Source organism: Oryzias latipes, chromosome 16, assembly GCF_002234675.1.
Source record: "Oryzias latipes chromosome 16, ASM223467v1".
Lineage (NCBI taxonomy): Eukaryota > Metazoa > Chordata > Actinopteri > Beloniformes > Adrianichthyidae > Oryzias > Oryzias latipes.
In genome coordinates, this window is record NC_019874.2 from 17648478 (window position 1) to 17665998 (window position 17521).

At 42.9% G+C, this 17521-nt stretch overlaps 1 protein-coding gene and 1 non-coding gene across 3 annotated transcripts; one reads left to right on the forward strand and one right to left on the reverse strand.

Moving 5' to 3' along the window:
- Positions 1-226: 226 nt before the first annotated feature.
- invs (inversin) lies at positions 227-17509 on the forward strand. 2 transcript variants are annotated; one of them, XR_002874905.1, is made up of 18 exons: positions 227-315; positions 6547-6646; positions 6910-7076; positions 8249-8422; positions 9031-9198; positions 9294-9474; positions 9725-9834; positions 10295-10466; positions 11150-11305; positions 11376-11497; positions 11960-12067; positions 12178-12284; positions 12355-12564; positions 13599-13798; positions 13972-14545; positions 15084-15235; positions 15915-16798; positions 16877-16985. XR_002874905.1 is itself a non-coding variant. In XM_023964051.1 (18 exons), exons 1-18 carry the CDS (start codon positions 313-315, stop codon positions 16990-16992), a joined length of 2892 nt encoding a protein of 963 aa, XP_023819819.1. In that variant the 5' UTR covers positions 227-312; the 3' UTR covers positions 16993-17509. The 2 variants fall into 2 exon arrangements, 1 of the variants encoding a protein (XP_023819819.1); XM_023964051.1 differs by having other exon boundaries at positions 16727-16798; positions 16877-17509.
- On the reverse strand, positions 16465-16537 carry trnat-ugu. The gene has a single exon. It is a non-coding gene; the product is annotated as a tRNA-Thr (tRNA).
- Positions 17510-17521: the final 12 nt, after the last annotated feature.

A 17521-nucleotide genomic window follows, 5' to 3' on the forward strand; every position in this document is an offset into this window, starting at 1 on the left:
GAATCGTAAAGCCTAAAATATTAAATTTACTTTATCAGTACTAAAGGAACACTAATCATAGGTGTGTTTAACCTAAACAGCGCTACTCAACTTGGTCGTTAAGAATTAGAAATAAAACATGTCTGTTTTTATGGTGTAGTTTCTGGATAGGAACTTCTAAAAACGTGATTGTTTCTTTGTTCTGCCAGGACTCAGGATCAGGCCAGGTAGGGGGGGGTGGGGGGGGGGTGGGGGGGGACCTGGACATCCACACCCCAATGAGGATGCACTGAGCTGGGACACCTCTGCAGAAGTGCACCACTCCATGCAGACATGGTAAGAAACCCATACGCTCGCTGCACTCATCCTGCTGCAAATCCCAGAGGTTCTATTCTTCACAATCATTATATGTATTTATTGGTCATTTTTGTGTCAGCAGTTTGCAATTATCTCTCAAGAGTCATGACTGTAGAGACTGTGAGCCAGAGCTCATTGTGTGCGTACTGCTGCAGTGCTGCAGCCTAATTGTTAAGGTGATTAAGGATGAGTGTTGAATTGAATCCTGACATAAATTTTTTATGGGCTAAAGCTGTCCATAGGGGGTTCTCAGTGTGAGAGCAACCCACAGATGGAGTGAGGAAGATTTGACGGTGGGAAAAAAAATGGATGTGAAAAAGATGGATGGATTGAGTGGAGTCCACCAATCTGCTTTCTTTCTATTCTAGTTGTTATATTGTTACAACCTCTTTTCCCAGGAAATGCACCATATGATAGACTAAATGTGTAGATTAAGCATTAAAGGTCAGAGGTGGAGACGAGAATTTATGACATTGACTTTAGTTACTGTTAGATCTCATGTTCAGCAATTTGACACGTCTTAATCTTTGAGATTTGGAAGATGTTAATTCAGTTTTGATTTGATTTTTAACTTGTAATCCCTAGTTTCTCTAAACATGTATAAATTTAGAGCATAATATTATAATGTCCTGCACTGCTTCTTTCCACACAACACAACTATTTTAAATTTGAGACTTGACTTGATGGAGGAGTAGAGAAGGACTCCTCCAACAAGTCATCCTCTTTGTGACCATCTTTGGAGGACACTTGAAAGGTCTCACTGTAATTTTGTAGTGCAACAATTCTACATGCTGCAGATCTAAACGCTTGGTAAAATGCCTGGATTATTCTCTGCATAATAATAATAATGTGTAAGAAACCCACAATTAAATTCCCCCTTGCACTTAAAAAATACAAAAGAAATTATATGCATTTGTCTGAAAAAGTAAACAAAGATTTACTAAAGAATTTCAGAAATCCAATTTTTGACTTGCTTAAAGAGATTAACAAATAATCATGACAAAATTAATTAACCATTATGGCATTACTGTATGAAAGTCTGGCAGCTCCTTAAATTTAATTTTTAAGTTTCTGCTTTTAAGTTTAAAATGTTAACTTAATGTCAAATCAATCACACACAAAAAAGGAAAGCTTGTATAAATGCATGCCCAACATGTTTTTATTTCAGTTGTTTCGTGTAAATTAATGTTACATTCAAATTTAGATGATTACATCTTCTCAAATAAATTGTAAATACTAAAAATCATCGTTTACTTTTGTTCTGACTCTGTTCAAGATGTTTGAGAACTTCTACAAATGTTTTTAGGAATCTATTATTCTATGACTAATGGCTAAAAGGCTAAAGGTGAAAAGTGTTATAGATTTAGGAAGCTTTAACAAATAACTGACTAACTGGCAAATAGTTTTACTTTGGATAGTAAATGACATTCTGCATTTCTTTTTTGGGATGGGAATCAGCATTGTGTAATCTTCTGCTTTGACCATGTTTAAAGGAAATTTTTTGCCACATTAACTTTACATTTAGATAAAATCATAGAGAAAATAGAAAATTAGTATTTTTTAGCAGCTTTTCAAGCGGATGAACAGTAGGTACCACCAATTAACACAACACACAACCAGTAATCTGACTACTAGTAATCTGATTGAATCCACCTGTCTGCTCCTCCTATTTCAGCCTTCTCCATCTTTTTCCATTTTGGATTGGTTGCATTGATTTTTTTGTTTGTTTTTCCAACTGATTATGTCCCTGTACTCTGATTCGCCGGTGGGCACATTTCTCTCTGCACTTTAATTGGCCATTTAATTAGATCACAGTTTTAGTCCAATTAGACTCAGAAAGGTGCAAAAGCAAAAAAAAAAAAAAATGAGAGGGAGGAATAAGGAAAAAGTCCTCAAGCTTTTCTGTCAGCCTCCCTTCCCCCTTCCCTCTACTCTTCTCTTCTCTTGTCTACTCTCTATTCCCGCTTTTTCTTCATTTCTGTTTTTCTCTTCCCCTGCTTTCCTCCTTAGGGTGGCTCATTAGTGGGATAATCCGATGACACAAAACGCATAGCTCCTCCAACTCTAAAAGTGGAGCGATAGCTGCTCACAGCTGCAGAAGTTAGATGACGACGATGATGATGAGTTTATTCTTGAAATCAATTTTTCCTTCTCTTCTTTGAAGCCACAAAAGACCACGAGTGAAACAAGTGGACAGTATTCCAATAAAGGCAGCACGGGTCACTGTAGGGCTGTGTTTCACCGCCTATGATTTCGGTTCATGGTTCACCAATCGATTGAACTTCTGAATTGATTTGATGTCAATTCTTAAAAAAATCCTATCAAAATCACTTTTGATTAGTTACAAAGATTGGTTTTGACATAATTATTGTGTATCTTTGTCCTCTCATATGACTCAATGTACATCTTGATATATGGTCCACAAATCAATACATAAAAGATTCGACTAATTTTGTTGCAATATGATTATTTTTACCTAAATGGACAAAATCTAGATATTTGTTATTTATTTAGCATTTAGAACTATAAATGAAAATGCTTCTTTCTTTCAGTCACTTTTTATTTTAAACATTAAAAATAAAATGTATTTGACATAACAGCGTCAAACCTGTCATTTTGGCTCTTCTGGACTGTTTTGGTCTTTGTGAATAAAAAAATCTCATTTAAAAACATTCAGAAATTGTTTTCAGTGCTGTGAAACTGAAGGTCATAGTGTTGTTTAGTGCACGCATCCCTCAGTATGGTTCACCTTCAGCCGATAGTAAATGGCCTGACTTGGTAGAAGCGACCTTGTGATTGGACGGACATCAAAAGGAAGACAGTAGAGAGAACAACAGGAAGAAAAACTAACAATGTTTGCCAGAAAGTGTTTATCTACTTCCTGATCAATTTGATACCTTTTTACCAACATAACTTAGTTTGTATTTGTGTTTTTTAACCGATCCTGCTGTCGATCAATTTTTTAATACATATCTGTATCTGTTACATCCCTAATAATTGGAAATATAAACTGATCAAATGTGAAACTTTTAGATTTAAAAGGATTATTTGTTACATAAAAAAGTTTTTTTGCCTGAAAAAAATATAAGAATAAATCAGTTTTGATTAATCAATCTAGCTTTTTATTAGTAAAGATTGATTATATATGGGTGAATGGTTTTTTAAACTCATAGATCATGAAGACCCATATGGTAATGGAAAAACAATAAAGGCTGGTCATGCTGGAGCCTCCTATTGACCCAGAGTTCTCTTCTGTCTTACCTGAGAGCTATTCTAAACCAACTTCAGCTCCCTATAGCCTCACCCTCTTCCTCCTGTTGTTGTAATAGTCTTTGCACAGAGCTTAGAGCTACGCGTTGAACAATACTTTGCCTCAGTGGGCTGCAACTCAAGAGGCAACGCACACAAACGGACCCAGATGTATAATGATAAACCTGAGCTTATAGGTGGAAGTTCTCAGAGGACACGAGCCAGCCTCTGCATCCCCGGAGAAGGCCCACACACCACAGATTCCCTCCCCAAGTCCTGCCCACATGCTCGATGTCCCCTCTTTCTGCAAACACATATCCATATGGATGGTTGATGTGAAAGACAGGCAGCAGACAGGGCTGTTTAAGCCACAAGCATCTCTACCTGACCCCTGTGGCTGTCAGATTGACAGCTGTGGTCCCGCCTAATTGCATTACTCTCCCAGGTGATTGGCTTACACCCTGGGGGCTCATTTGTCAGGATGCATTGTGGTAACGATGTAAATTAGTAGATCTATGTGTCACTCAGCCTTCTTCCCTCCTACTGATTGGCCCCGCTGTGCCCCAGGGCTCAGCCCCCCAATAAGGGAGCTAGCTCATTGGCCTTTGGGGAACCTGCAAGTCCCCCCAGAAAATAGAGCTTTGCAGATTGGGCATCCCTCAGGACTGATATTATCCTTCACTTTACCTCTTTACTTGTCAGTCAAAACCCCGGGAATGTCCCCCGCAGCTTTTATCTTCTTTTATGAGAGCCAGAGAACGATGGGTTACTGGTGCTGGCACCAGTAATAGTCCCATATAGGCAAACATTATAATCACACTCCCCTGGAATTGAGTGAACTATTAAAATAGGTGATTGTGTGCACTTGGGTGTGTTTACCCAGCATGCCATACTGCTGTACTTGGCAAACAACCGCACCAGCACACACGGATCTTTTCCGATTTTTTTCGTTTGTTTTCATAGCATCCTTTCATGGTTACACTGCAGGCGTGCCGTGCGTATGTGTGTGTGTGTTTGTGTGTTGCTCTCCTGTCGTGTTGCTGAAAGCTTTTCGCGGGGTTGTCTCGAATTCTTTGTTGGAATTGCTTCGGCTACACGAGGCAAAAATATGAATAAAAACAGAAATAATGTCAGCATCAGCATGAATCAATACTCATACAGATGCACAATCACTTGGTCTAGACCTCAGTCTGTGATCAATAGTTTACTGTGAGTTATTGTCTTCATATTAACAACTGGTGAGTTCCCTAAGGAACACATATGAATGGCTAAATGAGACTACTTCAAACCTCTCTACGGGAACTTGTGTTGTTTTTAAACCCTCCTTTGTTCGGGTTCAGATGCCGCATTGTAAGAGCCTTTTTAGCCAAATTTGGATGCACTGTGGGTGCTCCCAAAACATTCAGGTCCTCATGAAACTGTAACGGGCTGCTCACGGCGCTATGAATGTCCCACACATATATCCAAATCGACCCAAGCGTCTTGCTCTTGTGTTTGGACCAGTATGTCACTTTTTTCCCCCCTGCATTTAAGATTATTCATAATCAATTAATTTGTTAGTGTTGTAGCAACCAGAAACTTTCAGGTTCTAAAAGTAGAAAAACACCAAACTTTTCTCTCTTTTTGCTCACAGTTGTTTTTTTTTCATGCAGCAACTTTTTCACATCATAGACCTCCTATAACTCTTTCTGAAGTGCACCTATGGGATAGCTCTGCATGTGTTTGTTATTAGTGCCAAGTATGTGTGCCTGCATGCCGATATGTACTACTGGCTGAGTAATCGTTGTTAATTAGAGATGTTTAAAGGAGCTTGTGGTTCATTTTGGTGAGGTGCCTGTAAAAACTCTCACGGAAGTTCAGTTCCCATGACATGGCGCATGTGCCAAACACTCCCAGGGACGCAATCACAAACACCTTTAAGACGCGGCAGCTATCATCTCACTGATGTTTCATTCCAGGTAAGGTAGCAACTAAGTGAGTTGTGTCTTTTCCACTGCGTGAGAAAAGCAAATAGGCAAGAGGAGACAAAAGGGTTCCCCCAACCCTGCGGACCTCCCAATTTACTGAACAAGATTTTAGCAATTATCAGGACTGGAAATAAGGCGACCCACCTGCATGTATTTTACCCAGCGTTTCTACTTACTGATGTTTTAAAAAAGCATTTCGGTGTGCAAATTAAAAAAAAAAACTTCTGAGTACTTGTGCTTAGTGCCATCAGTGCTGAGTGTTTGTGTTTTGGGGCAGTAATTGATTTCTGTGTAGCGACACGCACACACACACAATAAACAGCAAGGTATGCTAAAATATTAATTAGACATGAATAAGACATGAAGTGAGCCCCCGACCACATCCCTACATGCTAACACATGCCCCCTCATCCCCCCCCCCCCCCCCCCCCCTTTATCCAGCTGCTTCCTGTCTGCAGATTACCCAGCTTTCCCTGAGCTTTGGTTAAGTGGGGCCAGGAAGAGATTTAACCCCCCCCCCACACACACACACACACACCCCAGCAGGAGAAGAAGCAGCATATGCACACACACATTCCCTCCTGTCAATATACTTTATTGTGTGTTTTGTTGTGCAATCGGCTGCGATAAATAAAACTGATAACTTTTCTTAGTTTTTACAGAAAGGCTGTAAATAATCCACTTGGAGGGAATTTATTTTTTGTGTTGAGAAAAATGAAATGATAATATGAAAGATAGGCTGCTCAGTGACAAATCTGATCTGGAGATAATCTCCATATCCTATTGAATTTAGATTGTCTTTACGAACAGTTTCCCTTTTAATGAAGAGCCGCATTTTTACATACTCGTCTCTTGTTTTGTGCTGCGCTGCTGGACGCGCTTTCGGCCGACTGGACGAATGGAAAACTGTCTGATCTCATTACGTGAAGGATTTGATTAATAAGTGTACGTTGCTTTAGGTTTAGATGTGACCTTCCATTTGTTCTTGTTGCAGGCCTCGGCTGCATCCAGCCCAGGATCGGCCTCTTTGGGCTTCCAGGTTCACGCGGCGGCTGTCAACGGAGATCGAAGCGCCCTCATCAAACTCATCGCAGGTCAGTCCATCAACAGGCACTGCTGAAATGTTGCCACATCTTTAATAAGACTTTTTTACACATAAAATATTAGATGAGTAATAGATATTGAAGTGAAGATGGCGATGTTTTATTCTAGTTTTAGCCTTATATTTACCTTTATGTTCAAAAAGGGTTTTCTTATGGATCTTTTCTTAAGTGGCTTAAAATTTAGCTGATATTTACCAAAAAATCAATACTGTCTTTATTAGTTGTTCTTCCCTTGTTTGCTTAAATCGGGACAGGGGAGTCCTCACTGAGGGACCACGAGGACCAGTTTGGCCGCACTCCTTTGATGTACTGCGTTCTGGCTGACCGCCTGGACTGTGCAGAAATTCTGCTGAAAGCCGGCGCCTCGGTCAACAAGACAGACCATAGCCAAAGATCTGCTCTGCACCTGGCTGCACAGAAGGTATAGAGGTGCAAAAACCGGACTTAAAGAAATTAACAGGTCACACTTCTTCCCTAAATAACGACATTTACAACGTTCGTTTATAGGAAACTCTAAATGAGAACCTTTTTATATCATTGAAGTCTATGGTCTTGGAGATCGTAACAGTCCATAAGCTGTGGGAAGCCAGTGCCCCCTTGTGGACATTGTTATAGCCTCTGGGTTTATAGGAGGCGAAAGCAGTTAACTTATCACCACAATTTACTCTTTGAGTTTTCTTCTGAAAGGAGACATACAGATATTAAAGATGACGATTGGCAATTGATGGTAAAAAAGTGCATGGAGGAGGGAAGTTTTGATGAAAGCAATGAAACATGGTCCCAGTGATGGTTGTTAACACCTCAGCTGTTTATTGGGGGCCTTTTTGCTGAGTGTAAACATACAGGATCATCATATCAGTGAGCAAAAATGAAAGGTGACATATTATTGGATCTGTTTCATAGCTGTGGAGTGTGTTTGCGGACACGCGTGTGTGTGTGTGTACGTGCGTGTCTTTCTTTGCACATGTGTGTTGGGGGATGCTGGTGATGGGGAGCCCTGTCTCTTTGACATCTGATCAATAAATGGCTGAGACAGCGAGAGAGGCCAGGGATTACTGATCTAATTGGACTGAGAATAGAGAGGACGGGAACACACACAAACACACACATTCCATCTCACAGACAAGATGCGTGCTCACACGCCAGATAGATATGTCAGACTGCAGCTTTGCAGTCCCTCAGAACAGCAAATATACAAAACGTTCCGGCACGCATACACAACCGTCCTCCACGGTGAGCACGCCTCGCTGAGCTCTTTTGTACAACTGATCACCTGGGGGGCTTGCCTGAGCGTTTAAGAGTATAGAAGTGAGGATGATGATGATGTGGTGGGGGTGAAAGGAGGGATGACAGGGAGAAGTGCATACACTGTTTACAGTTTAACAGCTCAGCACTGGAGCACTGAGGAGAAAGGCAGGGTTGGGGGGAGGCGAAGAGCGATGATGGATGACCTGTGGATTGAAGCAGACGACAGAAAAAGCCCAGGAAGTCTGTGCACGTGTGTGACATTGCTGCGAGTTCGTGACTAATAATGCATAGGCGAATCCGCGGTTTTTCCTCATCATCACCGCTGGCCCTGCTGGTGTGTCGCAGGGGAACGTGCGCTTCCTAAAGCTGCTGCTGTCCAGGCGCGCCAACTGGCTGCAGAAAGACTTGGAGGGAATGACGCCGCTCCACCTGGCCACCCGACACCCCTCTCCCAAAGCCCTGGCCCTGCTGCTCAAACACATCGGCCCCGGAGAGGTCGACACACAAGACAAGAACAAGGTACTTTAGTGCACACCCCGACGCACAAAAGTTGCTTGTCTACACCGCTGTCTGTAATTTGTGGTCGGTCAAAAAGCAGCCAGTCTGGGCATCCAACCAATAACCTGCACAGAGATAACCGACTCAAGATAATTTGCTTGAAGCAATAGGAACTTTTGGTCACACACATATAAACTTAGAGAGGCATACGCACACAACAGTAAACAATATAACAATCTGCGGCTTTGTCCTGCGCTCTACTGATAAGACCACAAACACAGTCTCCTCTGTCTGCTTGAGCTGATGTGTATCTGACATCAGTAGTTAGTTTTGTAATAATCCAATATGCATCATCGTGTCAGATGACAGTGGTTTCAGCAAATCTCAGAATAGCTCGGCAGCCGTCATGGACCCGGTATCTGGGCTAGAATCTCTGCCTGCCGTCGGATCATCAATATGAGCTTTGTGCTGCACGTTCGTTCCTAGTTCCTTGCAATGTCATAGTGGAGTAATTTTTTTTTAAGTACAAGTGGAAACCTCAGTCTCTCTGTTACAATGCCCCCTTTTTCAACTCGCTTCATTCATCTTTGTCTCTGGCTTTTTTTTTAATTTTTATCTTTCTTCTGCAGCAAACTGCTCTTCATTGGTCAGCGTTTTATAACCGTCCTGAGCACGTCCGCCTTCTGATCAAGCACGATTCCAACATAGGCATCCCAGACAGTGAGGGGAAGATTCCTCTGCACTGGGCTGCGCACAGTCAGGAGGCCAGTGCCACACAAACTGTGCGCTGTATCCTGGTATATATTTAAAAAAAGAAAAACCTCCAAGCTTCAATTATCATTATTTGCCAGTGTTGTCAGTCTGCATACCCTTGTGTGTTTTGTGTGTGAAGGAAGCGGCACCCACTGAGTCCCTGTTGAACTGGCAGGACTATGAGGGTCGGACGCCCTTGCATTTTGCCGTCGCTGACGGTAATCAGGCGGTGGTGGAGGTGCTGACATCCTACGAGGGCTGTAACGTGACAGCTTATGATAACCTCTTCAGAACGCCACTGCACTGGGCGGCTCTCTTGGGTGAGTGAATAAACCCCTGACTCCTGCAGCCTTCAAGGCCTAAGCTGTGTCAAAATAGTGCTCACTTACCTAAAAGCGAAATTCCCCAGTCTGTTCTCTGCCTTATATTTGCTGGTAACCAGAGGTCATCCATTGATTTTATTTTTGATCCAATCTACCAGCAAGGCATTGTGAGTCAGTGCACTTAGGCGGATGCTCCAGATTTTGAACTCCGCATCACCGTCTGCTTCTGTGAATGTGGTTTCTCCAGGCCATGCTAAAATCGTCCATCTGCTGCTGGAGAGGAACAAATCTGGCACCATTCCCTCAGACAGCCAAGGAGCCACGCCGCTGCATTACGGCGCACAGAGCAACAATGCTGTGAGTTACACACACGAAGGAACGAGTCTACTTTGTACAACTTGATTACAAATACATTAAACGTAATGGTTGGATAAAGAGGACAGAGATCGTGACATGATTTTACTTGCTTGATCGTTTGGGATAATCACAATGAACAACTTAAAATTTCAGTGTAGCTTAGCAGAAATAAAAAAAGTCAATTATTTAAAAATATTATTTTCTGTTTATCACTTGTAATTAGAGCATAATATTTTTACGTTTTGTATTTACAATGAAGACAGTAAATGGGGGTGTCTCATAGTCTATATTGGAACCCCATCAGTATAATACAATTTTGTGTGTGTGTGTGTGTGTGTGTGTGTGTGTGTGTGTGTGTGTGTGTGTGTGTGTGTGTGTGTGTGTGTGTGTGTGTGTGTGTGTGTGTGTGTGTGTGTGCGGGTGTGTGTGTGCGGGTGTGTGTGTGTTTGCGAACGAGAAGGAGACAGTCGGTGTGTTTCTGTCCCACCCGTCTGTGAAAGATGAACCCGATCTTGAGGGCCGGACAGCCTTCATGTGGGCCTCTGGAAAGGGCAGTGATGACGTCATCTGCACCATGCTGGAACACAACCCTCACATCGACATTAACATGGCCGACAAGTATGGCGGCACGGGTAAGAACTTTAGAAACGAGGGGCAAGCGGACAGGGAAGCCCCTCCAAACCCTCCCCTTTTAATCCGTCTCCAGAGAACCACATTTTAGGTGGTCACTAAGCGCGCACACTGTTACCCTCTGAGATGTCACTATGGGGGATTCCCTCCCCAGGTGCGATTGAGGAGAGATCCAGTTAGCAGATTTATCGGCAGCTTGCTGGTCAGGCCCAATCCCGCGATGAAAGCGCTCTGATGTGTGCTTCCCATGACTTCCTGGCACACTGTGACCTAGAAGGCTGTTTACACACATCATCTCCATGGAAGTGCCCCTCTCCGATCAACCAGGCGCTTGTTGTTTACACATGAATAACATGCAGTAAATGAGTCAGACTAATGAGATGGTGTGAGGGGCTGGTTAACTGGGCTGGTGCCCACATCACTTCTCTGCATTTGAGTCTAGTTTGAGCTCGTCTGGGGACTGGAAGAGTATGAAAAAAAAAGGGGGGGTGAGTGCTCCTCATTAAATTTTCTCTCTGTTTAGCCCCTCCATTGACCTTAACCACAGTCCTCAGAAAAGCCGCCTCAGGGGGAGGATGAAGGCAGAGCGAAGGAAGAGAATGCAGGGAAGCCATTGTCCTGAGGGGGATTTTAATCCAGTTAGCTTCAGTAACCTGAGATTGTCATCTGTCGTGTGTTTGACCAGCGCTGCACGCAGCTGCTTTGTCGGGCCATGTGAGCACAGTGCAGCTGCTGCTGGAGAAGGGAGCGATGGTGGACGCTCTGGATGTCATGAAGCACACACCGCTGTTCCGCGCCTGCGAGATGGGACACAGAGATGTCATACTCACCCTCATCAAAGGTAGCTGTGAGCAGTAACACTATGTCGGCTGAGTGCATCCAGGTTTTGATCTGTTCAAGTCTGGCTTTAGGTTCTGCGCGGGTGGACCTGGTAGATGTGGATGGTCACACTGCTCTGCACTGGGCAGCCCTTGGAGGGAATGCTGAGGTCTGCCAGATGCTGATGGAAAATGGGATCAGTCCAAATGTGCAGGTACACAATTTCCTGTTTGATAGCGACATTAGTGTATACAGAGCTTCACAGTGGTGTAGTGGTTAGCACTTTTGCCTCACAGAGAGATGGCCTTGGTTTAAATCTCAACGGGAACATTTCTGTGAGTAGTTTGCATGTTTTCTACGTGTATTTGTGGGTTTTCTCCGGGCACTCTGGCGGCCTTCCACAGTCCAAAAACAGGCTTCATAGGTTAATTAGTGACTCTAAATTGTCCTAAGAGGTGTTCATGTGAGAGTGTGTGAGTTTTTAGCTCTGCAATGGACAGGCATCGGTAGCTGGGTTGGCTCCAGCAACCCTGTGACCCTGAAAGGAATTTAGAGGGTTCTGAAGATGAATGGATGGATGGCTCTCTGTTAAAAAAGTTGTCATTTTTTAATCCTAAAATTCTTATTAGGTTAATTAGGAATTCTAAAACTTGGATTGAACCGTTTCTTTCTCCAGGATCACGCCGGCCGAACTCCACTGCAGTGTGCTGCATACGGGGGCTACATCACATGCATGGCGGTTCTCATTGAAAACCATGCCGATCCAAATATACAGGACAAGGAGGTTAACATGCGCTCTTGTTTGCTAGAATGCTAATAAATGACTGCTCGTGTTATATTTGGTTGCAAATATTTGACTAAAAATGAACAGTGATCTTTTTTGTGAGAGTTCAGGGGCGGACCGCTCTCCACTGGTCGTGCAACAATGGTTACCTGGATGCTGTGAAGCTGCTCCTCAGTTACAACGCCTTTCCCAATCATATGGAACACACGGAGGAAAGGTGGGACCACAGTGGAGGCAGCACATTTGGGAAAACGGCTGTGTGATGTAATGAGGTTTGTATGGAGCAGGTACACCCCGTTGGACTACGCTCTGCTCGGGGGGCACAGCGAGGTGACTCAGTTCATGCTGGAAAATGGCGCCCTGTCCATAGCAGCTATTCAGGACATCGCCGCTGCCTCCATCCAGGCCGTCTATAAAGGCTACATGGTCCGCAAGGCCTTCAGGGAAAGGAAGCAGCTCCTCATGAGGCATGAACAACTGCGCAAGGATGCAGCCAAGTGAGAAATGAGCTCGCAGCTGGACACAGTTCATGGATAATCATTTTCTCTGAACCTTCCCCACTCTGCCATCTCCCTTCTACAACACAGAGTTGTTATTGTGAATTGTAAATGAACAGAAATAGAATACTTCACTGCTTTAATGATACTTTATGCCACTATATTGTTAGGACAAAAGCAGAATTTTATTTTGTTTATTAGTCCTTGACTCCATGCTCACATCCATGTAAAGAAACATCCTTTCCTCTACACATCTATCTTTCTGTCTGTCCTCTTTACACCCATCCATCTTTCATCCGTCTCTTCCCTCTGCTTTGTTTCTCATTCGTCATTTGCCTACCAGTCTCACCTTTATGTTCTTTCAGAAGGCTTAGGAATAGTAAATTTACTTTATTGGGGACACTCGATTCTCTTGGCATATGTTTTAGAGTTTTCACCTATCCATTTTCACATTTTATTGTGCAAAGTACTGCTGTACTGCAGCAAATATGTCTTTTAATGGTAATCATAAGTAGTAATTTTCTAAAACATGTTAAATTCCTGTTTACAACAATAGTTTACCCACCACTATAGTCAGCAGAGGTTTATGCAACTACACTGTATGTTAGAAAATACAAGAGAGCTCAGTGCCTCAAAGATTTTTAAATATCTGAGGCATTAAACATTAACCTGTGAAGTTTCTGTTTTTTTTTACTTATTAAAAGGTGATCTGTCTCATTTTTAGAGGAATTTAAGTTTTCCTAAAATTATTGCCCGACTTAAATGGCCAATTTGTTGTTGTGTTAGACGTGTCTTTAGTGACCAAAACCCAGGTGCCATACAAGTTCTTGAACACGCTTAAGGGAATTCGGTGTTGAAGCACTGAAGCTGATGATTATAATCATTTTAACATTATAGTTTAGATTTTTTTACGGATCTTTTGATGGTTAAACTCTCTTTAATTAGCCTTTTCCAGCAGTTATTTTACCCTTTTTAATTTTTTAAGGATTTAATTGATAAAACTTGTTTTCTGATCATTTGTTTTCTGTGGTCAGGAAACGGGAGGAAGGACAGCGGATAAGAGGAGCTGTGAAGCAGGTTCCATTGAGCTCATCAGCTTCAACAGGGAAAGCACAACAGGAAAAGCTCTCTTTAGTGAATGTCCTTCAAGATTTAACACTTAATGGTTTGTCAGAAGAAACAAAAAAGCGGTCTAAAGCTCAACACTCAAAGAACAAAGAGGAAACACACAAAGGTATAAGTTGAGTTAATTTGAAAGTCCTTAAGGAGAAATGTGACTAATAATAGTGTGCAATAATTAAAAAAAGATCTTGCTTATTCGGAAACAGACTGTGCCGTTTTGTATTTATGATTTTTTTTTTTTAAATAGACCGTGTATAAAAAGAATTTTAATCTCCATCCCAACAGCCCACAAGAGCAAGTTCTCTAGAAGAAGTAAGGTTGCCGACCGCCATGAAGTTCCTGATGCTCTAAGCAGCAGTTCCCACATAAGCAGTGACACTGATGAATCCCAGACCACCAGGCTGAAGGTGCTCCTCTCTCCTGCACGCTGCAGAGAGACTGCCGCTCTGAAGCCCACACCTCCTGCTGTGCACAAAGTAAAAGAGAGACCCTCCTCGAACGCATCCACCCGGTCCACACCTGTCTCCACTTTGGCCCAAAGAGAGGCTAGGAAAGGTGAAAGCATGACCTTGAAAAAGAGAGACGTTCACACGAGCGTGCAGATCGTCGCAGGCAACGCCGATGCCAGCCTTTCTACTCGAAGGCACAGAAAATCCAGGGAGCAGGTTTCAGGCAGGAGCACCAAGACCAAAGACCGAGCCCATGCGAACACGTCAAGAGACGGTGCGAAAAAACCCTCCAGTGAAAATGAGTTTGACCTACATGCAGTTGTAACAGCACAGATACAAAGAGACTGTGATAAAGATCAGCACAGAAGAAGAAACCAGGCTGCACGCCTTATCCAGCAGGCATGGCGAAGGTGAGCTTTGAATTCCATCTGAAATATTTTAAAATCTCTTCTACATGGGAAATGGGCCATTCCAGGCGCTCGCTGCATGCACCCTCTCCCACATGCCTGCAGTCTCTCCTGCAACACCCTTCCTCTCCGTTCTGGATGCTATCAACACTGGAGCAGTGTGGGGGAGAGCGTGGGAGAGGGCCAAGACAGAAAAGCTATAATCTAGAACTTTCATAGGAACTTAACAAGAGGCTAAAAGTTCAGCTGTGCTGCTCTAATAGCTACCAGCAGCTCCTCCTGACTTTTATTCTCTAAACATTCTGTGATTCTCTCAGAGGCTGCCAGTCCACAGCAGGAGGCCCTCCGTGTCTGTGCAATAATTATATTGCGTACATGATGCCTATTAAAACCTTAAATAAACAGTTTACTTTGTTTACGCTTGGTGAGCAGAAGTTTAAAGACTTGCCAGCCTTTAAGTCTTTGAACGCTGTCTTGAGTTTTTTTTGGGTGGATTTTTATTGAGCCGAGCGCGCATGCATGCATGGATGCGTGTCTGCAGGTGCTGCGCACGCAAAGGAAGAGAGGCAAAGCCCCATGAAGAGGTGGAGCCGGGGGAGCCAAACTGCAGCCGAAACGGAAGGAAAATGGAAAACAGAGCACTGTGTGGAAAGCTGGCACAGAGTAAAAAATCAGTATTACAAAATATCTATGGTAAGACAACTTTTACACTCCTTAGATCTGTGTATCCTTTTTTTGTTTTGTTTTGAGATCCTGGAAAACGTGAAAGTTTAAGGATAGGTATACAGAATGAATCTTGTTTTACAACTTGGAACGGGGTGATTGTTTGTCAAAGGACAACCCAAAGCTTCTTAAAGAAATGTTGGTAGGTTGGAAGCATTGCAGTTTAAGGGCAGAATGTACAAATCGTTTGGTGTTTACAACAGATGAACCCAGGAGTAAATATTAGTGCTGCAGTAACTTTCCTCAGCTTTCTCTGGTGTTATTGATGTTAGCAATGGGGTTTTCATTGCAGAAATTTTTTAAAAAGATGAAAATGTTTGCACAAAAAAAGAAAGGAGATTCTTCATGATGCAAGTAATCACTGGGTTACATGAGGAAACCTTGCTATAAGCTTTCTAAGGTCATAAATCAGTAGTATCAACACCAATCGGAAGATAGTGTTCAATTTGCAAAAACTGGATTATAGTCATGCATCATAAATCTGAATTTGAAGCAAGCATAGTCAGTTAATAAAAGCTGAGACTCGAGTTGGATTTTGGGCAACTACGTGTCTTTTGGGGACACAAATACCTGTATGAGTGTCTCAGTTGATTCTTAAATTCACTTAAGCTGACCCACGTTGAAAGCTTCTCTGGTTTTTCCTCCAAAGACAGCTCTGACCTTCGTAACACATCACCAGGTGATGATGAGAGGACAGGCAGAAACCTTGCTGCACCAAAGCATACAAGTGCACGTGCCCCGTTCCTGATGGACAGACTGAAACGCTGCGACTCCACCGTCTGACATGCTTCTCCCCTCCCTCTTCTCACCTCACTCTCTCTCCCCCTTTCGCTGGCTCTGACAGTCGTGGCACTGTGAAAAGTTCAGAGCTGTCAGGGGGAATGTCAGACAACGGTGCAGGGCTATCTGCCGAACACACAAACCCCCAAACGCCGTCTCGCACACGCACAAGTCTTATGTCTCACTTCATCATGGCGCATTATCAATTACTTGTTAAATATAACTTAGAAGAAACAGGTTTTGTATGGTTATCAATCTGTCTTTTCAAGGCTCCACCTTTAAGAAGATTACAAAATAAAACTTGAATGAATCTAGTTGAGAAAGTAAGAGCTGGGACTTCACCAGAGGAGGTATTGTTTTCATCCCCAAGTACTTTAGACAATAATGGGGCCCAAAAAATTACAGAAAAATCAAAATTAAGGCCCCAGCGAGATTTGAACTCGCGACCCCTGGTTTACAAGACCAGTGCTCTAACCACTGAGCTATAGGGCCTTTGACAAACATTACTAAGGCACAGTACGGTTTTATCCACAACACACCCATAACAGACTGGGTGTGTACTGGGATGGTAAACCTGTTACACAGGAGTCACATCGTTAAGGACTTAAACTCCGGACTCAAAAAAAATGTGTAAAATCTTACTTCCAGCTGTCTAAGAAACATTTTCTCCTTTTTCCACAGGGAAAAAAGGGCAGCCTGGGAGCTGTCAGTCTCACCAGCTTTTGGGTATCCCCCTGCGCACCCAAAGCCAATGTGAGTATCCTTACCATCACTTCTATTAGTGCTTTATTCTTATAGTTAACCTTTTTTTATTTATTTATTTTTTTACAGTGAGTGGTTTAAACTGTGTGCACCTGACTGATGCAGTTAACCAAGCTAAGCACTACTCCTACCACCTGAGACCACAAAGTGCAGGCCAAGGGACAAGAGGCCAGGAGAAACGCTGAATACAAACAGAAAAACACACTAAGACACACACACACCGTGTTCTTTGATGTTTTCTCAGCTGGTTGGCACTCTTACCTCTATAGAATTAGTCCTCACAATGTTCGCTCAATGCGCCAAGCTTTCTAAAATTAAGCCATGTGACATCAGAGCCATGACCTCACAGGGTGGGGTTAAGTCTACAGAAATGGCGTGTGTAAAAGATAACCTTTCATCCATTGTGGAGGGAACGTATACACACTCCATCACCCACGTTCTCCATCGCTCTCGCACACACTGAGATAACCTTTCTTCCCGTTGTGCAGACTGAGGCAGTCCATCAACAGCCGGTCATACAGATAGCCCACCTGCAGCTGCCAACACACACATTTATACACACACACACACACATTCTACAAGAGCTGGGTCTTTAAGTGCTGTTTTTCCTGAAGGGAAAGATTTCTAAACTGTATCTTTTTAAAAATTATTCTTGAGCATAATGTATTTTGAAGAACAATATATTAAAAGATTTAAACATAATGAAAATGCACT

What these genes read in the sequence shown, in the direction of transcription:
- invs (XM_023964051.1), top strand. An exon ending in AAACTGTGCGCTGTATCCTG is followed by an intron (nt 9,199 to 9,293) that starts GTATATATTTAA and finishes TTGTGTGTGAAG; the next exon opens with GAAGCGGCACCCACTGAGTC. An exon ending in GCGCACAGAGCAACAATGCT is followed by an intron (nt 9,835 to 10,294) that starts GTGAGTTACACA and finishes GCGAACGAGAAG; the next exon opens with GAGACAGTCGGTGTGTTTCT.